Source organism: Mytilus trossulus, chromosome 2 (genome assembly GCF_036588685.1).
Source record: "Mytilus trossulus isolate FHL-02 chromosome 2, PNRI_Mtr1.1.1.hap1, whole genome shotgun sequence".
Lineage (NCBI taxonomy): Eukaryota > Metazoa > Mollusca > Bivalvia > Mytilida > Mytilidae > Mytilus > Mytilus trossulus.
The window spans coordinates 11,441,547-11,466,541 of NC_086374.1; the positions used below are offsets into that span (position 1 = coordinate 11,441,547).

The window sequence follows — 24,995 nt, forward strand, 5'->3', positions numbered from 1 at the left end:
GAGGAGACAATGGATAGGCACAAACAAGAGGCTCCTAAGAGTCTGAATATCTCAACTGTAGCACCTAGAACTCTCAAAATATATGAAATAATCAAAATTAAAATAGTCACAACACAATAACAAATATAAATGATATACTATCATGGACCTGGCAGAAAATTTGTCACAATGTTTTGACAAATATAACACAGATAAACCTTCTTCTTCTTTGGAGTTTAGGATGATGCCTACCTTAGTGTGAAACTTGCACCTTTAATAAACCTTAATCAAAGGCAGATTGAGGGGGGGGGGGGGGCTGGGGCCCCCTTTTGTGGGAAATATTTGGTTTGATTATTTAGGAAATGCCCTCTTTTATTGCAGTTAGTGGAATGATAGTTATGGATTGGACACTATCATTGTTTGTCAAAGCTTAAATACAGGCATGATAAAAATTCAATCTCATCTTGATTACAATAAACAATAAGCATTTTGTTATAAGTAAAAGATTATGTTTATCTCATCAAACTACAATTTCTATTTAGATATATCCCTATAACTGTATTAATCAGTCTTATTGCATATTAAAATGTGTTTAAAGAGAAACTTATGAAAAATGATCATATGAATAAGATTAAACTAAAAAAAGAAGCCATTCTTTTTTTCTGACACTGTAAATATAATAATTCTAACAAAACCTCTAAACCTATCTGTAAAACATCAGAAACAAGAATATATATTCGAAACTTCCACTTGCTTTTACTCAGTTCTTCAGTCATTTCTTACGTTCACACTTCACATAATACGACAGTTTAAAACCAGTGTATCAGGAGTTTGGTGGTCCAAATTGTTCCATTGTCTGTACAACAAGGTTAAAATGGTCAAAAAAGTTGTTGACACTAACTCTCATCATCTTGGTTTCTGCTGCCTCAAAATGGCTGAAAAAGAAAGAAAGAGTACAAATATCTGCTTTACTGACAGATAAAATTTTAACTTAAATTAAGCTTCAAAAGGGCTGAAAAAGAAAGAAGGTGTACACAAGTCTGCTTTACTACCAGATAAAATCTTAACTGAAAGTCCTTAAGATCCAAGTCTTACAATTGATATTATATAAACTTTACTAAATATCAATTTAAGGAATTTTTGTGAGATGTTCTGACTCATTGCCTTTGTTCCTACGATATAGGGTTAAATAGTTTGCCCCATAACAGCACAACACCAATTTTTCTTTTCATGCAAGACTTCAATAGCTCATTTACCAAAATTTAAGCAGAAAGGTAAGAATTTGAGTCAGTCTTTTCCCACCATTTAAAAAAATAAAATATCTCAAAAAGAAGCTCCATAACCTATCAATATTTTTAGTTTATTTTGTTTTGTGAGTCATGCTCTTTTGACTTAAAGCATCAATTTCAAGTTTTATATTTTTTTTAATTTTTATCTTAGTACATCCTTATGTCAAGGTCAGATGAAACTTGTCAGAAACTGATTAAAAAAAAAAGAAATTGTATATTTTTTCTTTAATTTTTTGTGCGGCTATAGAATAATTAAAATGAGGTCAACTCAACAGAAATACATTAGAGAGCAACTCAAAACCATATCAAGGTAAATATATATACACAAGATATTCTTCATCTGAAATCATCAGACCAAACCTTGACTTGCATCTACTGCCTTTCTTTGCTAATCAGACTAACACCTTGACTTGTTTCTAACTTTGTGCTTAGCTGAACTGTTTTTTTCTAACTTTGTGCTTAGCTGAATTGTTTTATGTCATCACTTGTGTCTTACTTCTTGCTTAGTTTATCTGACTCTCACCTTGACTAATTTCTTTCATACTTGATCAGATGATATAATTACTTACACATTGAGATGACTTCCTTCTAAACAAATGTTCCTTGTAACTCCTCCACGTTTTGGTTCTTTGTCTACACTGAGTGTCCTATAAACAATTTCTGCTTCTTTTTCTGTTGGTAAAGTTACTGTTAAATCCCTAGAAAAGTCAACTTCAGAAATAATTCTGATGAAAGGCTAAGAATATAATTACTTATTTAAGGCTTACCAAAAATGCACACAATGTTCATACAAATTCCTTTTTTCATATAAATAAACGTAAAAAAAATAATGTTATCATCCTTTGATTTTCAAATATAGTCCCTAGTGTTGAGTGTATTTGTACTTGCAATTTTTCTTTCCAAGTTTCTGCATGACTTGTAATTTGAAACATAGGTGTGAATGGACCTCTGCGCCAACCTTGTGGGGTGCAAACGTGTAGGATACGAATAAACCGCATACCATTTAGGAGGGTATTGTAGGAAAGCCCTATACCGTCAGAAGCCAAACAAGTTATTTTCATCTACCAAGAGCATCAAATTGGTTAAAACTTTACCATGTTTGTGAAAAAATCCTTAATGTGATTTGTCAGAGGTCTCTGATAATTATCGTTCATTACTATTCTTTCTAGAATAAATTAACGTGTTTGGTAAAATATTAGTCAGATTTTTTCATAGTCTAAAAAGAATTTGTAAATTTCATAGCAATGCCTAAAAAATTACTGTTAACGTCATTTAGGCATTTATCTTTACTCTTCATGAAAGTATCCCCATTTCTACCCTCATTTTAGTCCAAATAATTATGACGTCTTGAAAGGCTATTATAATTTTTTTAAGCCTTACTTCGAAGTAAGGCGTCAAAGAAAAAAATATATAAGCCTTACAAGACGTCATAGTTATTTGGACTACCCTCATTTAGTCACAGGAAACAACACGGCAACAACACACCTTAATAGACCACTTTCGAGTTCATCCGTCACTGGCAAAAACTCGTCAATTATGCACGCCTTTATGACGTCATTTACCAGATAGAGGGGGTCGCCTGTATCCCTGCACTATTTACGTTCATCAAGCGTCTTAGTGATCGTCTTTGTGCAGGATAAACTAGAAATAATGGTTGCTCTGTAGGTACTAACTGACAATTCCCTAATGACAGCAGTGTTGATTGTCAATTTTGAGAATTCAATTTGCCGAATAATTCGTACAATATAGAATTATAGTTTTCCAACCACTCGCTCAAAATTGGAAGGAAGTGACGACGCCCCTAAACGCACAAATGACGGTGATAAAGGCACGTATAATTGACGAGTTTTTTCAGGTGACGGATGAACTCGAAAGTGGTCTATTTGAAAAGATTTTGTCTTTAGTGTTTTCAAGTTATTGCACAGACAATGCTCTAAATATCACTCAGCTGTACTTGAAGGTATATTATCTAACTATGGCCGTTTAATTATTTTTTGACAATTTGTTCAATGTCCAGGTACAAAAAAATATATATATACATGTATTGTGTTGTTTGTTTACAAATAATACAAGACTGAGGCTGAGGAGTCTGTGTTTTGTTACCAAATTCTAGTTTTTGTGTTTGGATGACGTTATACATTTCATGTAAAAAGACTATGAAAAATTTAGTATTTGATAATAGTTTTCGGTGAAAGGAAATGTATGGTGTTTATACATTTTCATTTTTTCTGTGTTTTCTGTATTACACATGTCTTCATTTGGTCTACTTTCGATATGACGCACATGCGTAAAAATGGAAAATTAAATCATGCACTTCCGGTGTCTCGTGTCAACAGACTGACTCACACAAAGCGAAATATTTTTGGATAATTTGGGGTTTTCTTAGATGTATTTTAGCAAATGGAAAGTCACAGAGAAGAAGGGTGATTTGATGTGATTCTTTATTTTAGATAATTGTCCACAGAGTACTTAATTTTTCTGATTATGGGTTTATTATTTTCAAGGCTGTGGAGTTTATTTACCAACGAAGGTAGGTTTACAAATAGTATTCACGTTATAATTTTTCAAGACAATGGGGTTTTTATATTACAAATTTTATATTTATCCTTTGTTTAGAGCTAGCCTATGGTAACGAGTTTTTGTTTTAACTCCTGTTTTCTACCACCAAGGTCAAGAATATTATGTAATAACTGGCACTATTAACTGGAAAACCAAAATTAAAGAATAATTTCAATTCATTTTCTTCTCTTCTTTCAATACAGAGCCAGTCTTCTTGAGTGTTTAATGACTCTTGCTCATTATATCATTAGGCCTTTCAGAGTTTCCTCCTCCATTCCCAAATACATCAGTAGCCATTTCCAATATTTATATAAACAAATCAAAATTACATTGTATGTACAAATGTGTGCCGTACCGCCAATGACCAAATAAAACTTGTAATGACTGAATAACACTTGAAATTTCAATATAAGAACATATTGGTGACTATTGGTATAGACATGATAGATAAAAATGATTGTACAATGTAAGGTGTACATTTTTTGTCTTGCATATAATTTTCAAAAATGTATATCTATATGTACATGTACACAATGTATGTACATTACATGTACATTTATTTAATTTGTGATTTGTACATGTACATGATGTATAGAAAATGTAATCCTGATCGTATTTGATATAAAAATTTCACTGTTTATCATTTCTTTTCAGAGCATAAAGTTATCATAGTTGGTTTAGATAATGCTGGAAAAACAACTATTTTATACCAGTTGTAAGTACAATAATACTTTCCATGTACTATGTATGTCAACAACAAATGGAAGTTTTTAACGACCTTGACTAGCTATACAGCCCTTGCACGGTCGGGTGTATGTCAATTTAATGTTAATCTATTAATGTATGTCAAGTAAACCGTAATCATTGTTAATCTATCCCTTTGTTATGACAAAGACTATGTATTTGCTACTGTCATATTTAAGGTAGACCAATCATTTTAATGCTTATACCATGTATACAGTAAAGTGTATGTACATATATATACATGTAACCTATTAAGGAAGCAATAATTGTACATGTACTAATGTATGAAAAGATTTTTTTATAGAAGTGCTTCTGTCATTTTCTGTTATCATGATTTAATCATGTTAATTGTGATTGTTCATTAAGATATGAATCTAACATGTTCAATCACTATGTAATGTAAATGATAGTCTTTAACTTTAATTTGACAGCCTGACTATTGTTATATAAGATATTGATATGTCATGTACAAAAAGAACACCTTTACTGACATAATCCAAGACTATATAATTTGACCCTATTATTATGACAATAAAATATGACCATTCAATATTATAGTAAATTTTCAGGCATGCTACTATAAGTTGTATGGTCGCTACCAAAACCCTTTCTGATCCATTAAGGGTTAGTAAAATCCATAAGGGGTTGGTGAGGCTGGAGGCTGAATCCCCTATGGATTTTATTCCCCCTCTATGGTCCGTAGGGGTCAGTAGTTAATAATAATATAAGGGTATAACAAATTTATGGCACACTGGACTTTTTCTGCTGCATTTTGTTGAAAAATAAAAATGAAACACAACAACATTAATAGATGACATCACCATTCATTTGCCATTAGCAGTAAACGTAACGTCATGAACCCCCTATGAATTTTACTAACCCCTACGGATCAATAGGGGGTCACTAGAGACAGCTTTAAAACAAATCAAAACATGAAAATTTACCTGCGGTGCGATAAAATAAAAGAGATTGTACCAAATTATAAGTATGATAATTGTATATAATAAAATAAGGGAATGACATAAAGTATTTAGTAATGTAAGATTTGAAGGGTGCTAATTTTGTCATATATAAAATAAAAATTTCAAGCTTAATAATATTGTTTACATGTATAAACTTCCCTAATCTACTGTTTAAAAAAGAAAATAAACATGTTAATCTTTAGATGTGACCATGTCTTTAAGTGTGGTTGTGTTGTCATCTTTTTATGCTTACATTGTATTTTTTACTCCATTTGTTCTTAATTAATATTGTTTGCCAGTATATTAAAACCTACATATATTTGTGTACATGTATTTCAAGTGGTGTATTTCTGTTCTAGTTTAATGAATGAGGTTGTGCACACATCACCTACAATAGGAAGTAATGTTGAGGAGGTTGTGTGGAAAAATATTCACTTTTTAATGTGGGATATTGGTGGTCAGGAAAACCTGCGTACCTCATGGAATTCTTACTACAGTAATGTTCAGGTAGGTAAACAATATAATGGATAGGTGTACATATGTTATTATATATATATAATGGTTGAAAAGATTTATTATTACATTTCTTATATATTACTATAAACATTAATGTGCTTCCTTTTTTACAACAGATATAATTGTATTGTCATTATACATGTTATATATGTCTTACTCTTTCTCAAAAATAAAAAAATGAGATTTTGATTGGATAAACTAAACAGTTATGTTTTCTTGGCAAACACAGTGAAAAACTTATTAAGGATGCTGAGAAAGAAATATGCTTGATTGTTCCAGATATTGAAGCATGATTTGAATTATTGTTAATCTAAGAAACTGGAAAAAATAAAAATAAAAATATGGTTGTTTAATTATATCTGAAGAATTGTTTTGTTAATTCCAGTATGTGATCATGGTTATTGATAGTACTGACAGAGAGAGACTATCTATTACCAAAGAAGAACTGTATAAAATGTTAAATAATGAGGTAAGGGCTATAGGTATTATTATAGTTGTTTAACCTAGAGGTTACGTCTTCCCTGCCCTGGTAAACAAAGAAAAACATTACAATTAATTAATCCCGATAATTTATGGACCCAAAACTTTGAAAAGTACTGGAGGTTTCTACTACCTTTCAGAGTTGGGGTAATTGTAATTGTAATCGTTAATCAGCTGTAATTGATTACAATTTTCAAAGTAATCAGTGTAATCATTAATCAGCCTCAAATCTGATTACATGTAATTTAATTTAATCAATTACTTTTCAAAATAGCCTGTAATCCTGATTACATTTTGATTACATTCTGATTACAATGAAAAAAATCTAAAACTGTGTTTATGTTAATAAATGATTTTTTCATTATTCATATTTTATAAATATTTTACATGTAAAATTATTTTTGTTTACTTAAAGCATGCTAATTGATTTGCATATTTAAGCAAAAAAATAAAATGTTACAGTATTGAAAATTCATCATTAGCCAAAGCAGAGACATATACTACAAATATATGTCTCTGGCCTTTGAAAAAAGATATTGTACATATATTCACAATTTACAGATGTACACATATACATTTAATAATAACTGTTACATTCAAGTAATACTTTTCATTATAGACCCTAAATTATATTCTTTTGTTAAAATTGTGATTTTTGTCAACTTTGAATTGACAGGTAGGATACCAATTATGGTTTGTTTTTATTGCAAGAACCAATTGAGCATAGCTGTAGGGCAATACATATGATATAGGATAAAATTTATCTAATTAGCACAAACTACATTTTTTTATTAAAATTGGAAAAACATGTTGTTTAAAATAAACAAATTTTGGTATGAATTTGGACTTAACATGTAAAATACAATGATTTTAGTACTTATAATTTGTTTACCATATGATGTAACAATTCTATGAAAAAAAATCACATAGTTTTTAACTTGTATTACATTCATATTTTAACTTACATAAATTGCACCTTGTAATACATAAAGTCTTGAAGAGATCAGAAGACAAGTTACAGCAAATAATTCATAAAACTTTATTCATTATTTAAGTCATAACTTTTCAGAGATCAATGGCGATAAATTGTGATAGGTCATAACCAATGAAACAATGTGCATGTACATGTATATATATATTGAACTTTTGTGGTTTATTAAATTGATGAAAATTGAAGTTTCCATTTTAAAATAATTTAAAAAAATCGTTTTTCAAAAATGCTATACTTTAATTAATTGTAATTTGGATGAAGAGTTGTCTCATTGGCACTCACACCACATCTTCCTATATCTATATACTAGCTATATTAAACATTTATTCATTAACATCAAAAATGTTATTTTATTTATTCATTGTAATCAGATGTAATCATGATTACTTTGCCAATGTAATCATTAATTTAATCAGATACTTTCAGAAATGATGTAATCGTTAATTTAATTTAATCGTACAATTGACAAAGTAATTGTAATTTAATCAATTACATTGAAAGTAATCGGACCCATCTCTGCTACCTTTAGTAATCAAAAGAATCCTTGTTCCATTGTTCATGATTGTATGATGAGTATTACCTACAAAAGATTGTATTCTGCTTTTTCTGCTGCCATATTTATTTGACTGTTCATCTTCCTTCATCTCTGAATCTGTCTTTCTCTGCTGGTGCTTTGGTGTGTTCAGATGGTTCTCGCCATCACTTCATGTTTCAATCCTGTACCATAAAATCCTCTTGGTAACAGGTCAGTAGAGATGGCCGAAGTCCTAATCAGCAGCACTTACCTTCCTGCTCAGATCATCTTGTCCATGTCATAACCAGCCAGAAAATATGAACATTCTGCTGCTTCCCCTAGTTGTCTGCCTGCTGTCTTCATTGTCTGTGGCAACCTCCATACTGACTGAATCCTCTACAGCCTACTTCTACTGCAAACAGAAGTGCTTTCCAACTTCTACTTACTGTCATCAGCTTTTTTATGTCCCATTCATGGGCATTATGTTTTCTGGTCTGTGCGTCCGTTTGTTCGTTCATCCATTTTTCGTCTGTCCAGCTTCAGGTTAAAGTTTTTGGTAAAGGTAGTTTTTGATGAAGTTGAAGTCCAATCAACTTGAAACTTAGTAAACATGATGATGATGTTCCCTATGATATGATATTCCTAATTTTAATGCCAATAAAAGATTTTATCCCATTTTCACAGTCCACTGAACATAGAAAATGATAGTGCTGATGCAGCATCAGTGTACTTGTTTTTCTGCTGATATGCCTCCTCTCTTCCTTCCTCCTGAGAAATTGTTATTTCTACTGCATTTATCATCTTTGACGACTGTGACCAAGACAATAACAATCAAATCAAGGAGTAAACCAAGACTCTTAAAACCGAAGGACATTTACATCAACAGTTAAAAATAATAATTAAGAACAACACGAACTCCACTAAAAATCGGGAGTGGAATCAGGTGCTCTGGAAGGGTAAGCGCTCCGTATACGAAAAAACTACAATGTCTGGGCGTGGGACTGAGGCTGTCTATACACATCAGGAAACAAGCTCCTTGCCAATGTCAACCCTAATGCTCCATTCACTTGTCCAAGATGTAGTGCTGTTTGTTACATGACTAGTATCTCCGTCTCTTAAGGGCATAGGATACAGTTTCAGGGGAGGTAATGATGTTGCCAACGTAAAATGTTATTTTCGTGTCGTCAAACTGTGACATATCGGGAAAAGATGCATTTTTCGACTGATTTTTATCATTCAAACTGATTTAATTTGAAAACGAGTTCATGGACCCCTATTTTTCAAAACGGCAATTTGTTTCATTTTGCAGGGAGATTAGTTGACCCAAATTTTATAAAACTGTAAATAGAGGATTTTGTTTTAATTTTGATAAACATGCAGTAAAAAATGAAGTTTGTACTTCAATTCATGAACATTTGATAAAAATGAGTTATTTTTTAATAAAAATTTTTGTATATTTTCAGAATACTTATAAAATACAGAAATTGTTGATTATTTAACAAAAAACAATCTGTGTTTAACTTTTATAACAAAAAAGTTATGTCTTTCATTCGAAAAAGAATTTACGGCCATAAATCTGAATTTTTAGCAAATATACAAAATTTCGACCTCATTTTACTCAAAAAGTATTTCATGAAGGTATATTTTTTATTACATATTTGATTTAATCAGGTAAAAAATAGCCTATATGCAAATTTTCAGGAACTTGTAAATACAGGATCAAAACTGCCTCTTTTACTGTTGGTCTTGTCTTCCTTCTCTCAACACCAAGGATCTCTACCAGAGCTATACATACTACAGAAAGATGTTTATATAGATTTAAATAAGATGATGCGGTATGAGTGTCAATGAGACAACTCTCCATCCAAGTCAAAATGTGTAAAAAGTTAACAGTTAAAGGTCACAGTACATGATCTAAGGCCATATAAACAACACAGAGATATTTTTTGGTTTCTACTAACCTTGACAAATGTACCCTAGAAATACAAAATACAAAAAACCAACAGTAAGGGCTATAGGTAATGTCTTGACAAAGAAATATATGTTTAAATTATAACAGGCAAGAATTGTCTAAGAATCTGGTTTTATTTCTCTGTCGAAATAAGATTCAAAATAGCGATAGGTAAGGAGAGAGTGTATTTTACATGTATGGGAGGGATAATTAAGTAGGGACATCGTTAGTTTCCTTTCCTTTGTAAGGATTGTTTTGCTTACATTTGTCCTTTTTCAAACCTTTGGTAAAGGTAGCTGTTCTTTAAAAAGTTTTTTCAATGTATAATCAGCTATAGCTAAACAAAATAGATAAATTAATTGAATTGAGTTATGTTTAACTAATAGTTGGCTAAAATTACAGTGTTGTTCTCATTGTGGAAGTAGTACTTAATAAAATTGAGAATGGAAATGGGGAATGTGTCAAAGAGACAACAACCCGACCAAATAAAAAAACAACAGCAGAAGGTCACCAACAGGTCTTCAATGTAGCAAGAAATTCCCGCACCCAGAGGCATCCTTCAGCTAGCCCCTAAACAAATATATACTAGTTCAGTGATAATGAACGCCATACTAATTGTATGGTAACAGATTTCTGAAATCCACCTCATTTGAACTTAAATTGATAGCTGTCTCATTGGCAGTAATACCGTAATGTGACATTATTTTTAACTTTGTTTTCTGAAGGAAAACTCCATCTGTTAGATTGGTAGGGTACAACAGGATGCTGCCAACAGTTTCTGTACAATAATTTATGAAATGTTTAATTAATGCTTTTCAAATTTAAATTTGTTGATACAACAATGTTATATTGACAAAATGAAGGTCAAATATGATTTTGGTGATTTTCTAACTTTTACAGTTCAGGAGTAATGTATTGATAAATTGCACTTTATGCATTCAATTACCTATGCACCCTTCTACCAATGTAGGTCAAATTTAAATATGTTGGTACTGATGACTAAATAGAGGCCCATTTCACTATCAACTGTTTCCACATTTCTGTTCAGGAGTTATTATTTTTGATCTATTGGAAAATGGCACTTTATGTTATTTCCAGGTAATCAATAATGATATACTGGAGTAACTAGACCAAAGCTTTGTTACTGATGAAAAAGTGGAAGTTACTTTGGATATTGATGATTTTAACTCTTATGGTTCTTGCTGGATTGAAACTAATGCTCTTAAAATTTTTATGACAAAATGATGGTCAATTTCGATGTAACCAGTTTTCATTTTTTCTGTTCTGGAGTTATGGTCCTTTATAATAAAAATGTAAGTAGGCAAAGAAAAGTCTGAAATCACCTTGCAATAAGTACAGAAAACCCAGTTATTATGACTTATGTCAATTTGACATATTCTTCCTTGATTTATTTTTGGATGACAGAAACTTCCCATTAATGATAGGAAGTTAATACATTCTACTTTTGACATACATTACAATTGATTCGTTTTAGCCATTTAAAAGCATTGTGTATGTATTTTGTTAATCTGCAGATTCTATCCATCCTTCCAATAAAAAATTATCAATAATATCCAAAAAAGATCAATTAATATATTTACTACCTAATAATTATAAATAATGAGCTTGTTATTAGTTTCTCTTACTATATTTATTAAATGTAATATAATTGAGGATATATCTCAGACAAAAGTTACATAACTATATTATATATATATGGTTCACCTAGGACCTACATACTAAGTCAGATATGTACATCCTAGGGTGTAAAATGTACATGCATGTATATAATAATAACTTTCATGACCTCATTTATATCTATCCATCATTATATGGTGTGATGGTAACAGTAAATATAGGTCAATCTGACTAATCATGATTGATATCTGACTAATCATGATTGATATCTGCTTCCTCACAATGTTTCCTCATCTATTTCAATCATTCTAAATATTTTAATTGCTTCAGGAAAAATGTTGAGAAATTTTCAAACAAATTTGTCATTTTACTACTTTCAAATGTAGTACAAGTTTTGATTTATACATCCTGAATTTAATCAATAAACTTTTATGCATACTTTACTTTTGAGCTCACCTGGCCCGAAGGGCCAAGTGAGCTTTTCTCATCACTTGGCGTCCGGCGTCCGGCGTCGTCCGTCGTCGTCGTCCGTCGTCGTCCTGCGTTAACTTTTACAAAAATCTTCTCCTCTGAAACTACTTGGCCAAATTTAACCAAACTTGGCCACAATCATCATTGGGGTATCTAGTTTAAAAATTGTGTCCGGTGACCCCGCCAACTAACCAAGATGGCCGCCATGGCTATAAATAGAACATAGGGGTAAAATGCAGTTTTTGGCTTATAACTCAAAAACCAAAGCATTTAGAGCAAATCTGACTTGGGGTAATATTGTTAATCAGGTTAAGATCTATCTGCTCTGAAATTTTCAGATGAATCTGACATTCCGTTGTTAGGTTGCTGCCCCTGAATTGGTAATTTTAAGGAAATTTTGTTGTTTTTGGTTATTATCTTGAATATTATTTTAGATAGAGATAAACTGTAAAAAGCAATAATGTTCAGCAAAGTAAGATCTACAAATAAGTCAACATGACCAAAATGATCAGTTGACCACTTTAGGAGTTATTGCCCTTTATAGTCAATTTTTACCATTTTTCGTAAATCTTAGTAATCTTTTAGAAAAATCTTCTCCTCTGAAACTGCTGGGCCAAATTATTTGAAACTTGGCCACAATCATCATTGGGGTATCTAGTTTAAAAATTGTGTCCGGTGACCCCGCCAACTAACCAAGATGACCGCCATGGCTATAAATAGAACATAGGGGTAAAATGCAGTTTTTGGCTTATAACTCAAAAACCAAAGCATTTAGAGCAAATCTGACATGGGTAAAATTGTTAATCAGGTGAAGATCTATCTGCCCTGAAATTTTCAGATGAATTGGACAACCTGTTTTTGGGTTGCAGCCCCTGAATTGGTAATTTTAAGGAAATTTTGCTGTTTTTGGTTATTATATTGAATATTATTATAGATATAGGTAAACTGTAAACAGCAATAATGTTCAGTAAGGTCAGATTTACAAATAAGACAACATGACCAAAATGGTCAGTTGACCTCTTTAGGAGTTATTGCCCTTTAAAGTCAATTTTTAACCATTTTTCGTAAATTTTATATATCTTTTACTAAAATCTTCTTCTCTGAAACTGCTGTGCCAAATTGATCCAAACTTGGCCACAATCATCTTTGGGGTTTCTTGTTTAAAAAATGTGTCCGGTGACCTGGCCATCAAACCAAGATGGCTGCCACGGCTAAAAATAGAACATAGGGGTAAAATGCAGTTTTTGGCTTATAACTCAAAAACCAAATAATTTAGAGAAAATCTGACATGAAGTAAAATTGTTAATCAGGTCAAGATCTATCTGCCCTGAAATTTTCAGATGATTTGGACAACCTGTTTTTGGGTTGCGGCCCCTGAATTGGTAATTTTTAGGACATTTTGCTGTTTTTGGTTATTATATTGAATATTATTATAGATATAGGTAAACTATAAACAGCAATAATTTTCAGCAAAGTAAGATCTACAAATAAGTCAACATGAACGAAATGGTCAATTGACCCCTGTAGGAGTTATTGACCTTTGTAGTCAATTTTCAATCTGCTTCCTTTGTTTAATATTCACATAGACCAAGGTGAGCGACACAGGCTCTTTAGAGCCTCTAGTTATTCACTTTTGACATTTACTTTGATCTTGTTAACATTTTGATACATCATTTTCAACCTTGACAAGTATAAAACAAATTAAAGGTGTCCAACAATGACAGCAGTTGTTTTACATGACATGTACATGTAGGTGAAATCATTTCATATTTGTAAAAACTTTAAAATACCAATTGCTCAATTGATTGTAGATTATATACTACAATACCTTAGCTTAAAGTTGCACTGTTTAAATTTCATATATATATATTAATTAGCACTAACAAATTAGAATTATTCTGTAACTTAAAGATGTTGTTTTATAAGTATAAACAGTTTGGCCAATGAAATATAGTATAGAAGTAAGGTGTTTACAAATAGTTTCACATAAGGAGCAGTCACCATGGGGAAAATCCAACCAGAATGTCCTGTTATTTTCTTGTTATTTACATGTATTATTATTATAGTGTAAAATTTAAATAACTCTTTATCCTTTTGGTTCATCAAATGTACTTTTAAAACCTTTATCAGGGACTTTCAAACCCAAATTATGAAAGGAAAGATGCATAAACACCTTTAAAATAGGTCATTATATGGTACTGATTTTTTGTTATGCCCCACCTACGATAGTAGAGGGGCATTATGTTTTCTGGTCTGTGCCTCCGTTCGTCTGTTCGTTCGTCCCACTTCAGGTTAAAGTTTTTGGTCGAGGTAGTTTTTGATGATGTTGAAGTCCAATCAATTTGAAACTTAGTACACATGTTCCCTATGATATGATCTTTCTAATTTTAATGCCAAATTAAAGTATTGACCCCAATTTCACGGTCCAGTGAACATGTAAAATGATAGTGCAAGTGGGGCATCCGTGTACTATGGACACATTCTTGTTTTAAATATATTAAGATTATATGTTTTCCATGGGTAGATCCAACCATTTTTAAAGGGGGTCCCAACCATATGACTGTCCCCGTTCAAATGCAATGATTGTCCCCCAAAAAAGGGGAAGGGAGTTACAACCCCCACTGGATCTGCCAACGGTTTTCATTCATTAAGATTTATTTATATGCCTCACTCACAGCTATGTATGATAATATACCAAGAACAGTTTGTCTGAGTGTGAAACAGATGTCAATATGTCAAGTAATGTAGAGCAAAATTAGAAATCAATACTTTGGGTATTTAACATTTATATCATACAAACTGTTGCTTTGTTCCTAACAGAAGTTCAAATCTTACATTTATATAATATAAGTCCTTAATCAGCTGTAAATAATGTGAAAAATTATAGGTATTCATATTATATAGACTGGTGTAATTATTATATTATATAGACTGGTGTAATTATTAGCTATGTGTGTCCAGTTTATCCCTTTGGTCCACATGTTGCTACATTGTCCTAATTATATAAATGACCACTATAATGTGTCTACTTATTGACATACTGTACAGGTGAGAGAATCATTAGTGATATATTACATAGATAATAATGAGGCAATACAAAGATTATAATGATGTATCACATAGATTATATTGCTACCTTACATAGATCATAATGATGGCCTGAACAAAAATTGAAGTGATAATTTTTTAAATACATGTAGATTACTCAAAATTCTTTATCTGACAAATAACAAATATATATTTTGTAAGCACACAATTGAATTTCACCTTTTGATATGGTCTAAGGTTTTATTAATTATTTTAGAAAAGGGACTACAGGGTAAATTCAGCTGCTAGCGGTACAGTCTGTCAAATACATGTAGTCAAAACTTTCTGCACTGGTTTGATCCATTGTGATTATTAATTCATATTTGTTCGTTGATCGTTAATGATATCTGTTTCTCAGATGAGGAAGGATATTTTACAATTGTCATAACCAAAATTCTGTCCTCTTTGCCTCTATTATGACCTACCTAATTACTGTCACTATGTGTATACTTACTGGAACAACATGACGGATGCTACATGTGGAGCAGGATCTGCCTACAAGTCATTAGCACCTGAGATCTCCCCTAGGTTTTGATAGATTTTGTGTTGCTCAGTCTTTATGTTTTCTTTGTTTTGTTTTGTAGATTGTTGTTGGTCATGTTTTGCCATGACATTACATTTGTTTGTTTTTCGACTTATGACCCAAACTATCCTTTTGGTATTTTCCACCTCTCTTTCCTAAGGTCAATTTGGCCATATAAGGTTTTGGCTGTTCTTGAGTACTCTAAATCTCACTGTTCATCAGTATTTTATTCTATATCACTCACTTGAAGCAGTAATTTATATTGGAGTTTAAATGACAGGAAACACTAATAAAATGTTGTTTGTTTTTCAGGACTTAAGAAAATCTGCAGTATTAGTTTATGCTAATAAACAAGATATCAAAGGTTCTATGTCTTCAGCAGAAATATCGCAGCATCTGAACTTAACATCAATCAAAGATCACCCCTGGCATATACAGGCTTGCTGTGCTCTCACAGGGGAAGGGTGAGTTCTAAATTAACTTGTAAATCAGTTATAGGTGTATTACATATTGTCAATAGCGGCTGCAAAATATTTATACCTCTTGGACTATATATATGTTAGGATGTTAAGCCTAAAGATGGCCCAACAAATTACCTATATGCTGTGCCAAGTGTAACTTGTATGAAGAAAACAAGATTTGAATTGTATGGACTAGAAATCCCATATTAATTCAGACATTTTTGTCATTGCAAAGACCTGGTAAAGTTTTTCTGTAAGACTTATATTCATATAAAATATTCAAGTTATTTATTCACTTGCCTCTCCTTCCAAATTCTAGTTAATTTCTGTGTCATTTTGGTCACTTGTGGAGAGTTGTCTCATTGGCAATCAACATCTTCTTTTTTTATAGCTAACAATTGTTAATTTATTACTTTTACTAACCCAGGGACAAAACTTAAAGGAGCCGAGTCGCCCATGGCTCCTAGATTTTGAGCTGGGCCCCTAAACTTTCAGTTTAATTTCAGTTGAACATATAGGAACTAATTATGAAATATCTGGTCTGGGCTCCTAGCTTGAAATTCCCAAGTTTAGTCACTGTAACCAAAGGACATGTTTATTGAAAAATGTTTTTGTTTCCATTTTCAGATTATACCAAGGATTGGAATGGATAACAAATCAACTTAAAAGACGGTGATAGTTGTATACATTAGTACTTATATTTAAGCCAAAATACAATATGTCATTAAGTATTCTGATTGCTCATATTTACTTGTGAACATTTTCATTGACAAGGTCACCAGAGATGCATTATATTATTTCAAGGCCAACATAGACAAGTTGTGAATTAGCTTTATTATATTTAAAGCAGGAAAATATGAAAAACTGTATAATAAACTACAAAGTGGCACAAAGCAGCCCTTTCGAGAAATTTGAAAGAGGGTGGGGTAAGATACAATCGTACTCAACTTAAACAGTAACATCGAAAATAGTTGACCAAATTGAAAAACACAAAAAAACTCAATAACAATGGTGCCGTTCTTGAATTTGTTCACCTTTTAAAAGACATGTGAGTATCATTGTTGTGATTATTATAACTCTGTCTAAGGGTAATTGATTTGTTTGAGTGAAAGAGACATTTAAGTGCTTTAGTTGAATGATATTTTATTATTGTAAATACATAGTTGTAGTAAAATTGTAAATATATATATATTTTTTATTGTCATATTTTAATGTTAAGAATTTAACTTTAAAAAAAAACTACCAATGTTACACTTCCTGCCATTATCATTTTCTACAGTCAGTGGCACACAGTGCACTGGAAAGCTAATAACTGGTGAAAGTTACTATCAAAACCAAGAAAATTAATATTTTGAAAAATCTAGAAGTAATCATCCAATTACCATGGTGACTACTGTGGATGCATTTATTTTCGTGGGTACCAATTTTTGTGGTTTGAGGAAAACTTGCATATTTGTGGATACATGTATTTAATTTTCGTGGTTTTGGCAAAGTCTGCATACATTCATTTAGAAAATTTGCAATTCGTTAAATGTTTAAATTTGTGGTTTCCCTGTACCCACGAAATCGACGAAAATTGGTATCCAACAAATATTAATGAATCCACAGTTTATATTTCTTTTTGAAAAAGGGAAACTTGATGGACTGTCTTCATTTTCGTACAAACTTGTAACCAGAACTCTAAATTTTCACAAACAGATTCACATTTTACAATACAAAAAGGTTTTCAGCTAAAAAAATTCATTTATACATATATATTTCAAATTTGAATTAGAAAAAGGTTTAACTTTATTCTAATACATGTAACAAGTATTCGCCATATTTAGTAATTCGTCTCAGGAATTGCTGTCAAATTGCATGTAGAATTAAGGTTACTGTGTATGTTGAGCTTGTTTCATAATATTATTGAGTATTTTCTTTTTTAAACTGTAAAAGAACTTTTATTTTTGTGGGTGTTTGGAAAACATTTTGGTTTTCAGCTTGTTCATAATACTTTACATATAACTTTACAATAGAAAACAAATCTATGTATTTGAATAAAATTCCAAGGAATAACATTACTACACCAATGAACATTTATTAATAACTATTTTTATGAATTATCTTTTTAATGTGACAATTTTTCCATGTCAAGCTGCTATCGCAAAATGGTTGTCTCAGGCAAATTTATTGAGATTGTAGATGGTGGATCATTGTTTCATAGGCAATCATACCACATCTTCTTATGCTATTATCATGACAGTACACTGACTTTGGAAATAGTTATAAATAAATTATCTTTGGTCTATTAAATTCATAAGTTGTTGTCTAGATGGTGCCTCACTTGTTCAGAACCATAACCTATATTTATAAGGCCAGTACATAAACTGCTCACAAAATTTGCTTTTCTGTACATTGCTTTTAAAAGAAATAATCTCAGAATTATAACCTTCCTTTGTGTGGTTTTGAATGGATTTTAGTCGAGAAGTGCTGTATGTTCTTATATATGTTAAAATATGAACTATGAGCTGTATATCAGGCTGTTATACATGTTTTTTAGTCTATTGTTTTGCCTCCTGATGTGTTAGATATCAGGATTGTATAAATTAGTGAGCTATTTTTAAAAACAAAATTGATTTAATTTCTTGAACTACATTGTATTAGATAATAAACTTTATTTGGAAACTAACATAGATAATTACATACACACTAGGATAAAGTGCAGTGTATAGATTACTGTTTGAAATTGATGTAGCTTTAAGAAAAAAAATGAAAATGAAAAAATTGTAGTGATGATACTTTTTGTTAGTTTGGAATAAAAAAATATTAGTTTGGAATAAAAAAAATATGGAAAAAAACTTAATTTGATTGATTTTTATGTGTGAATGTTTTATGCCATTTGATCACCATTGATGTTATAAGAATTACAATAATTAAACCACCAACATATATCAAAAATATGAACATATCTCTTGTCATTCTCATTGGAATACATGAATGGAACGCTTGTGTGATATGTGAGTCATGATGTGCAGATGTATATGTAAGTTTGAGTGTGTGTGTGAGATAATACATGGGACAATAATATGTTAATAGTTGTATATAGAAACATGAATAAAAGGAAATGTATGAGTATGAATATTATTACTTTGTAAACAATGATATTTTATCATACTATTTAGAAAAATGTTTAGAAACATGATTTACTCCTCTTATTGATAAAGGAGGAAGTATGAAAAGACAGATTATTCTGCCCTGATGTTGCACAAATAGTCAACTTATTCAAGCCTGTCTAAAATATAAAATATTATTGATAAATAAACAGGCTAATATAATCTGACTTTTCTAAAGCAGACCTGTCATATTGCAGTCACTGACATCATAAATGTGGTCAAAATTACTTATTTGACTTAAAATGTGTGTTAATACATAGTTGTAAGTCAAAACATATATGAGGCTTATTTTGCAGTTTTTGGTGTGATACAGTAAATGTAAGAAGTTTGAATCTCTAAAACCAATGTTTAAGACATCATTGAAAAATTTAATTACTGATGTTAGGACGGCTAATTAATGTCTTATGAACAGCTGAAGGATATTATTAGGTAGATTTAAAATAAATTCAAGGGTCCAAATAAGTGAACTTATCATACCTTCTCCTTTACTGATACTTAGGAAACAATCTTTATTTTCTTACTGATCTATTTTAAATCAGTTGCCTTGTCTAACTTTACAAAGCATTTTACAATCTATTTTTGTTTGCCTAGTCTACAATAGTAGCATTATGATTTGCTGTCTGTCATTCCATTTGTCAAGTTTAAGTATATTGATATTGTCAGTTTTCCATGATGTTGTAGTCATATCAACTTGAAGGTAAGTGCAGATGTTCTTGAAGATAATAAGCTTTTTAAAAATATGCCAAAATAGTGTTAAACCCGTATTTCATGGTTCACTGGACAAGGCTATTTGATTGTGCAAGGATGGTATAGACACACATTCCTGATTTCAATAGGTTAGATATTTATAGTTTTAAGTAGTTATATTTAGGATGTGTAAATTATTCTGTATTGTGTCTTGTTCGGTATTGTAAATTCCACATATTTGCATCGATCACAGTGCTATAAATAGTCGAAGGAAAACAGTTCCTGAACTGCTTCCACATTTTACATTTAACTTTTTTTTTTAATTTACACTCACTTTTTTAGAAAAGAGCATTCAATGATTTGTTATGTAGTTACCAGTTTTTGTAGATTTCAGAACTTAAATGTTTATACAAAAACCTAGTTTAATCTGAAAAACTAATTTTATGATCAATTTTATTGTACATAACAGAACAAACAACAGTAAGTGTTTTTTTTTTTAAATTTGCAGATTGAAATATTTTTTTTATGAATAATCTCTAGATAACATAAGTCATATTGAATCAAGTCAGACCAAAGAGTTTATTTAATTCAGTTGATATTTGTGGTTTCATTTTGTCATAAATATGTTTTGTGTGTAATAATTGCATTCACTTATGTGGATGTTTGTATGGAATTCAGTGACTGTATTGTTATAATATTGAAAATAAAAATCAACTTATATTCTACTTGTTTTTAAAGGATCACTTATTGTCTCTAAAACCTTCTAAAACTGAACACTTTGTTTGTCTATAGATATAGGAAGATGTGGTGTGAGTGCCAATGAGACAACTCTCCATCCAAATAACAATTTAAAAAGTAAACCATTATAGGTTAAAGTACGGCCTTCAACACAGAGCCTTGGCTCACACCAAACAACAAGCTATAAAGGGCCCCAAAATTACTATATATCTTTCATTTTCATTTGTAGGGTACTCTCTTCTGACAAAAAAATATGAAATTATATCAGAAAAAAATGCTTTCACTATCTTAAAACATAATATATGTAGATCTTGTATGATTGCCAATGCTGAAGTCAAAATGACCTGGTTTTTATAGCAGCAGCATGTTTTCTGTCACTTCATCTGCTACCAATAAACAGTTTTTATACGACCGCAAAATTTGAAAACATTTTCGTCGTATATTGCTATCACGTTGGCGTCGTCGTCTTCAGAATACTTTTAGTTTTCGCACTCTAACTTTAGAAAAAGATAATAGAAATCTATGAAATTTTAACACAAGGTTTATGACCCCAAAAGGAAGGTTGGGATTGATTTTTGGAGTTTTGATCCCAACTTTTTAGGAATTAGGGGTCAAAAAGGGCCAAAATAAGCATTTTCTTGTTTTTTGCACAGTAACTTTAGTTTAAGTAAATAGAAATGTATGAAATTTTGACACAAGGTTTATGACCACAAAAGGAAGGTTGGGATTGATTTTTGGAGTATTGGTTCTAACAGTTTAGGAATTGGGGGCCAAAAAGGGGTCCAAATAAGCATTTTTCATGGTTTTCGCACCATAACTTTAGTATAAGTGAATAGAAATCTATGAAATTTAAACACAAGGTTTATGACCACAACAGGAAGGTTGGTATTGATTTTGGGAGTTTTGGTCGTAACAGTTTAGGAATTAATTTAGGGGTCAAAAAGGGGTCCAAATAAGCATTTTTCTTATTTTTTTGCACCATAACTTTAGTAGAAGTGAATAGAAATCTATGAAATTTAAACACAAGGTTTATGACCATAAAAGGAAGGTTGGTATTGATTTTGGGAGTTTGGGTCCTAACAGTTTAGGAATAAAGGGCCCAAAGGGTCCAACATTAAACTTAGTTTGATTTTAACAAAAATTGAATTCTTGGGGTTCTTTGATATACTAAATCCAACAATGTACTAAGATTTTTGATTATTGGCCCAGTTTTCAAGTTGGTCCAAATTGGGGTCCAAATTCAAACTTTGTTTGATTTCATCAAAAATTGAATAAATGGGGTTCTTTGATATGCCAAATCTAACTGTGTATGTAGATTCTTAATTTTTGGTCCTGTTTTGAAATTGGTCTACATTAAAGTCCAAAGGGTCCAAAATTAAACTTAGTTTGATTTTAACAAAAATTGAATTCTTGGGGTTCTTTGATATGCTGAATCCAAACATGTACTTAGATTTTTGATTATGGGCCCAGTTTCAAGTTGGTCCAAATCAGGATCTAAAATTATTATATTAAGTATTGTGCAATAGCAAGAAATTTTCAATAACACAGTATTGTGCAATAGCAAGAAATCTTCAATTGCACAGTATTGTGCAATAGCAAGTATTTTCAATTGCACAGTATTGTGCAATAGCAAGAAATCTTCAATTGCACAGTATTGTGCAATAGCAAGTATTTTCAATTGCACAGTATTGCGCAATAGCAAGAAATATCTAATTGCACAATATTGTGCAATAGCAAGAATTTCAATTGGAGTTATCTTTCTTTGTCCAGAATAGGTAGTTGAATCAACTTAAATCATTGTTTTATACAATATACAATGTATATTCACTTTAACTACCAACTGATAAATTAAAACAATCTTTACCATTCAATGATAACAAACACTTTTTTACATTTTAATATTTTATGATGTATTTAAATGAGTAATTATTGTTGCAAACTCCATTAGAAATTTGAATTGAGATCAGTTTTGGAATAAAGGATAGGGGGATGTGAAAAAAAAATTGGGGGGGGGGTTCAATTTTCTCATTTGAAATTTCATAAATAAAAAGAAAATTTCTTCAAACATTTTTTTGAGAGGATTAATATTCAACAGCATAGTGAATTGCTCAAAGGCAAAACAAAAATTTTAAGTTCATTAGACCACATTCATTCTGTGTCAGAAACCTATGTTGTGTCAACTATTTAATCACAATCCAAATTTAGCTTGAATGTTGTGTCCATACTTGCCCCAACCGTTCAGGGTTCAACCTCTGCGGTAGTATAAAGCTGCGCCCTTTGGAGCATCTAGTTATACAGTTTGAACCATGAATGTGTATCAAACCCCATCAGCCAAAAAAGTTTCAAGCAACACAAGTCTCCTATGATTATGTCCTTTCCTATAATTAAAAGTTGTATTCAAAATGAATTGCAACATTTTAAAACTGTTATAAAGTATATACAAATATCACTCCATTTCCGAAATAAAAATTGACAACATCCTGACCAAAGAGCACGAACAGTCTCAGACCACCAATGTCAGAATAGGTAACAAAAAAAACTAGGAAAGGCCACCATTGTCAGGATAGGTAACAAAAGAAACTAAGAAAGGCCACCATTGTCAGGATAGGTAACAAAAAAAACTAAGAAAGGCCACCAATGTCAGAATAAGTAACAAAAGAAACTAAGAAAGGCCACCAATGTCAGGATAGGTAACAAAAAAAACTAGGAAAGGCCACCATTGTCAGGATAGGTAACAAAAGAAACTAAGAAAGGCCACCATTGTCAGGATAGGTAACAAAAAAAACTAGGAAAGGCCACCATTGTCAGGATAGGTAACAAAAGAAACTAAGAAAGGCCACCAATGTCAGAATAAGTAACAAAAGAAACTAAGAAAGGCCACCAATGTCAGGATAGGTAACAAAAAAAACTAGGAAAGGCCACCATTGTCAGGATAGGTAACAAAAGAAACTAAGAAAGGCCACCATTGTCAGGATAGGTAACAAAAAAAACTAGGAAAGGCCACCATTGTCAGGATAGGTAACAAAAAAAACTAGGAAAGGCCACCATTGTCAGGATAGGTAACAAAAAAAACTAGGACAGGCCACCATTGTCAGGATAGGTAACAAAAAAAACTAGGAAAGGCCACCATTGTCAGGATAGGTAACAAAAAAAATAGGAAAGGCCACCATTGTCAGGATAGGTAACAAAAAAAACTAGGAAAGGCCACCATTGTCAGGATAGGTAACAAAAAAAACTAGGAAAGGCCACCATTGTCAGGATAGGTAACAAAAAAAACTAGGAAAGGCCACCATTGTCAGGATAGGTAACAAAAAAAAATAGGAAAGGCCACCATTGTCAGGATAGGTAACAAAAGAAACTAAGAAAGGCCACCAATGTCAGAATAAGTAACAAAAAAAACTAAAAAAGGCCACCATTGTCAGGATAGGTAACAAAAGAAACTAAGAAAGGCCACCAATGTCAGAATAAGTAACAAAAAAACCTAAAAAAGGCCACCAATGTCAGGATAGGTAACAAAAGAAACTAAGAAAGGCCACCAATGTCAGAATAAGTAACAAAAGAAACTTAGAAAGGCCACCAATGTCAGAATAGGTAACAAATGAAACTAAGAAAGACCACCATTGTCAGAATAAGTAACAAAAGAAACTTAGAAAGGCCACCAATGCCAGAATAGGTAACAAAAGAAACTAAGAAAGGCCACCAATGTCAGAATAGGTACAAATGAAACTAAGAAAATGACAATGTTACATAAATTAACAAAAGACTTCTTGTAATACTGACATGCCAGCTCCAAACCTCAATTAAACTGATTGAAAGATAATATCTTCATAAAATGAAAATCATTCACAATGCCTCCCGTTAGTGGTTTAGTATCATACTAACATAAAATATATAAGGAGATAACCTGTATCATGCCTACTACCTACAACTAGTTTTAGAATAAATGTGTCTATTGCTAATGCATAGAATTTGAGTGAATCATAATTAATTCCAAAATATAACACCTTTAACAGTGTTTAATGGCCTGACAACAGTATTATCTACTACATTCATGGCTTGACAACCGTCACCTGGTTATTTTTCGCAATCCTTTCTATTGATATTACAAATGACAGCCATAACACTTATCACTTGACTAATGAAAGAATCTCAGTACTGTATACGATTAAAACATACAATACCTATGTCTTGCCTTGTGTGCTTAAGGAACTACATTTGCATTTAAGGAAATAGAACTTCTCAATGTATGCAGA

At 31.4% G+C, this 24,995-nt stretch overlaps 2 protein-coding genes across 2 annotated transcripts in view; one reads left to right on the top strand and one right to left on the bottom strand.

Annotated features, from left to right (window-relative positions):
• Positions 1-713: 713 nt before the first annotated feature.
• LOC134706484 (uncharacterized) overlaps positions 714-24,995 on the bottom strand; it is a 30,537-nt gene continuing 6,255 nt past the window's right edge. The window contains exons 7-8 of the mRNA XM_063565459.1: positions 1,838-1,966; positions 714-914 (exon numbers count right to left, since the gene is read on the bottom strand). Of these exons, the coding sequence (XP_063421529.1) occupies positions 803-914; positions 1,838-1,966 (241 nt within the window). The 3' untranslated portion in view covers positions 714-802. The remainder of the gene's footprint in view (positions 915-1,837; positions 1,967-24,995) is intronic.
• Positions 3,555-18,971, top strand: LOC134706485 (ADP-ribosylation factor-like protein 5B). Its single transcript, XM_063565460.1, has 6 exons — positions 3,555-3,798; positions 4,482-4,542; positions 5,893-6,040; positions 6,435-6,518; positions 16,017-16,168; positions 16,793-18,971. The coding sequence occupies exons 1-6, from the start codon at positions 3,753-3,755 to the stop codon at positions 16,839-16,841; spliced, it is 540 nt and encodes a 179-aa protein (XP_063421530.1). The 5' UTR covers positions 3,555-3,752; the 3' UTR covers positions 16,842-18,971.

Bases quoted from the DNA above. Each gene is read 5' to 3' on its own strand.
- LOC134706485 (XM_063565460.1), top strand. From the start codon at position 3,753: ATGGGTTTATTATTTTCAAGGCTGTGGAGTTTATTTACCAACGAAG. The intron at 6,519-16,016 runs GTAAGGGCTATA...TTTGTTTTTCAG, and splicing joins ATAAAATGTTAAATAATGAG to GACTTAAGAAAATCTGCAGT. The intron at 16,169-16,792 runs GTGAGTTCTAAA...TTCCATTTTCAG, and splicing joins TGTGCTCTCACAGGGGAAGG to ATTATACCAAGGATTGGAAT.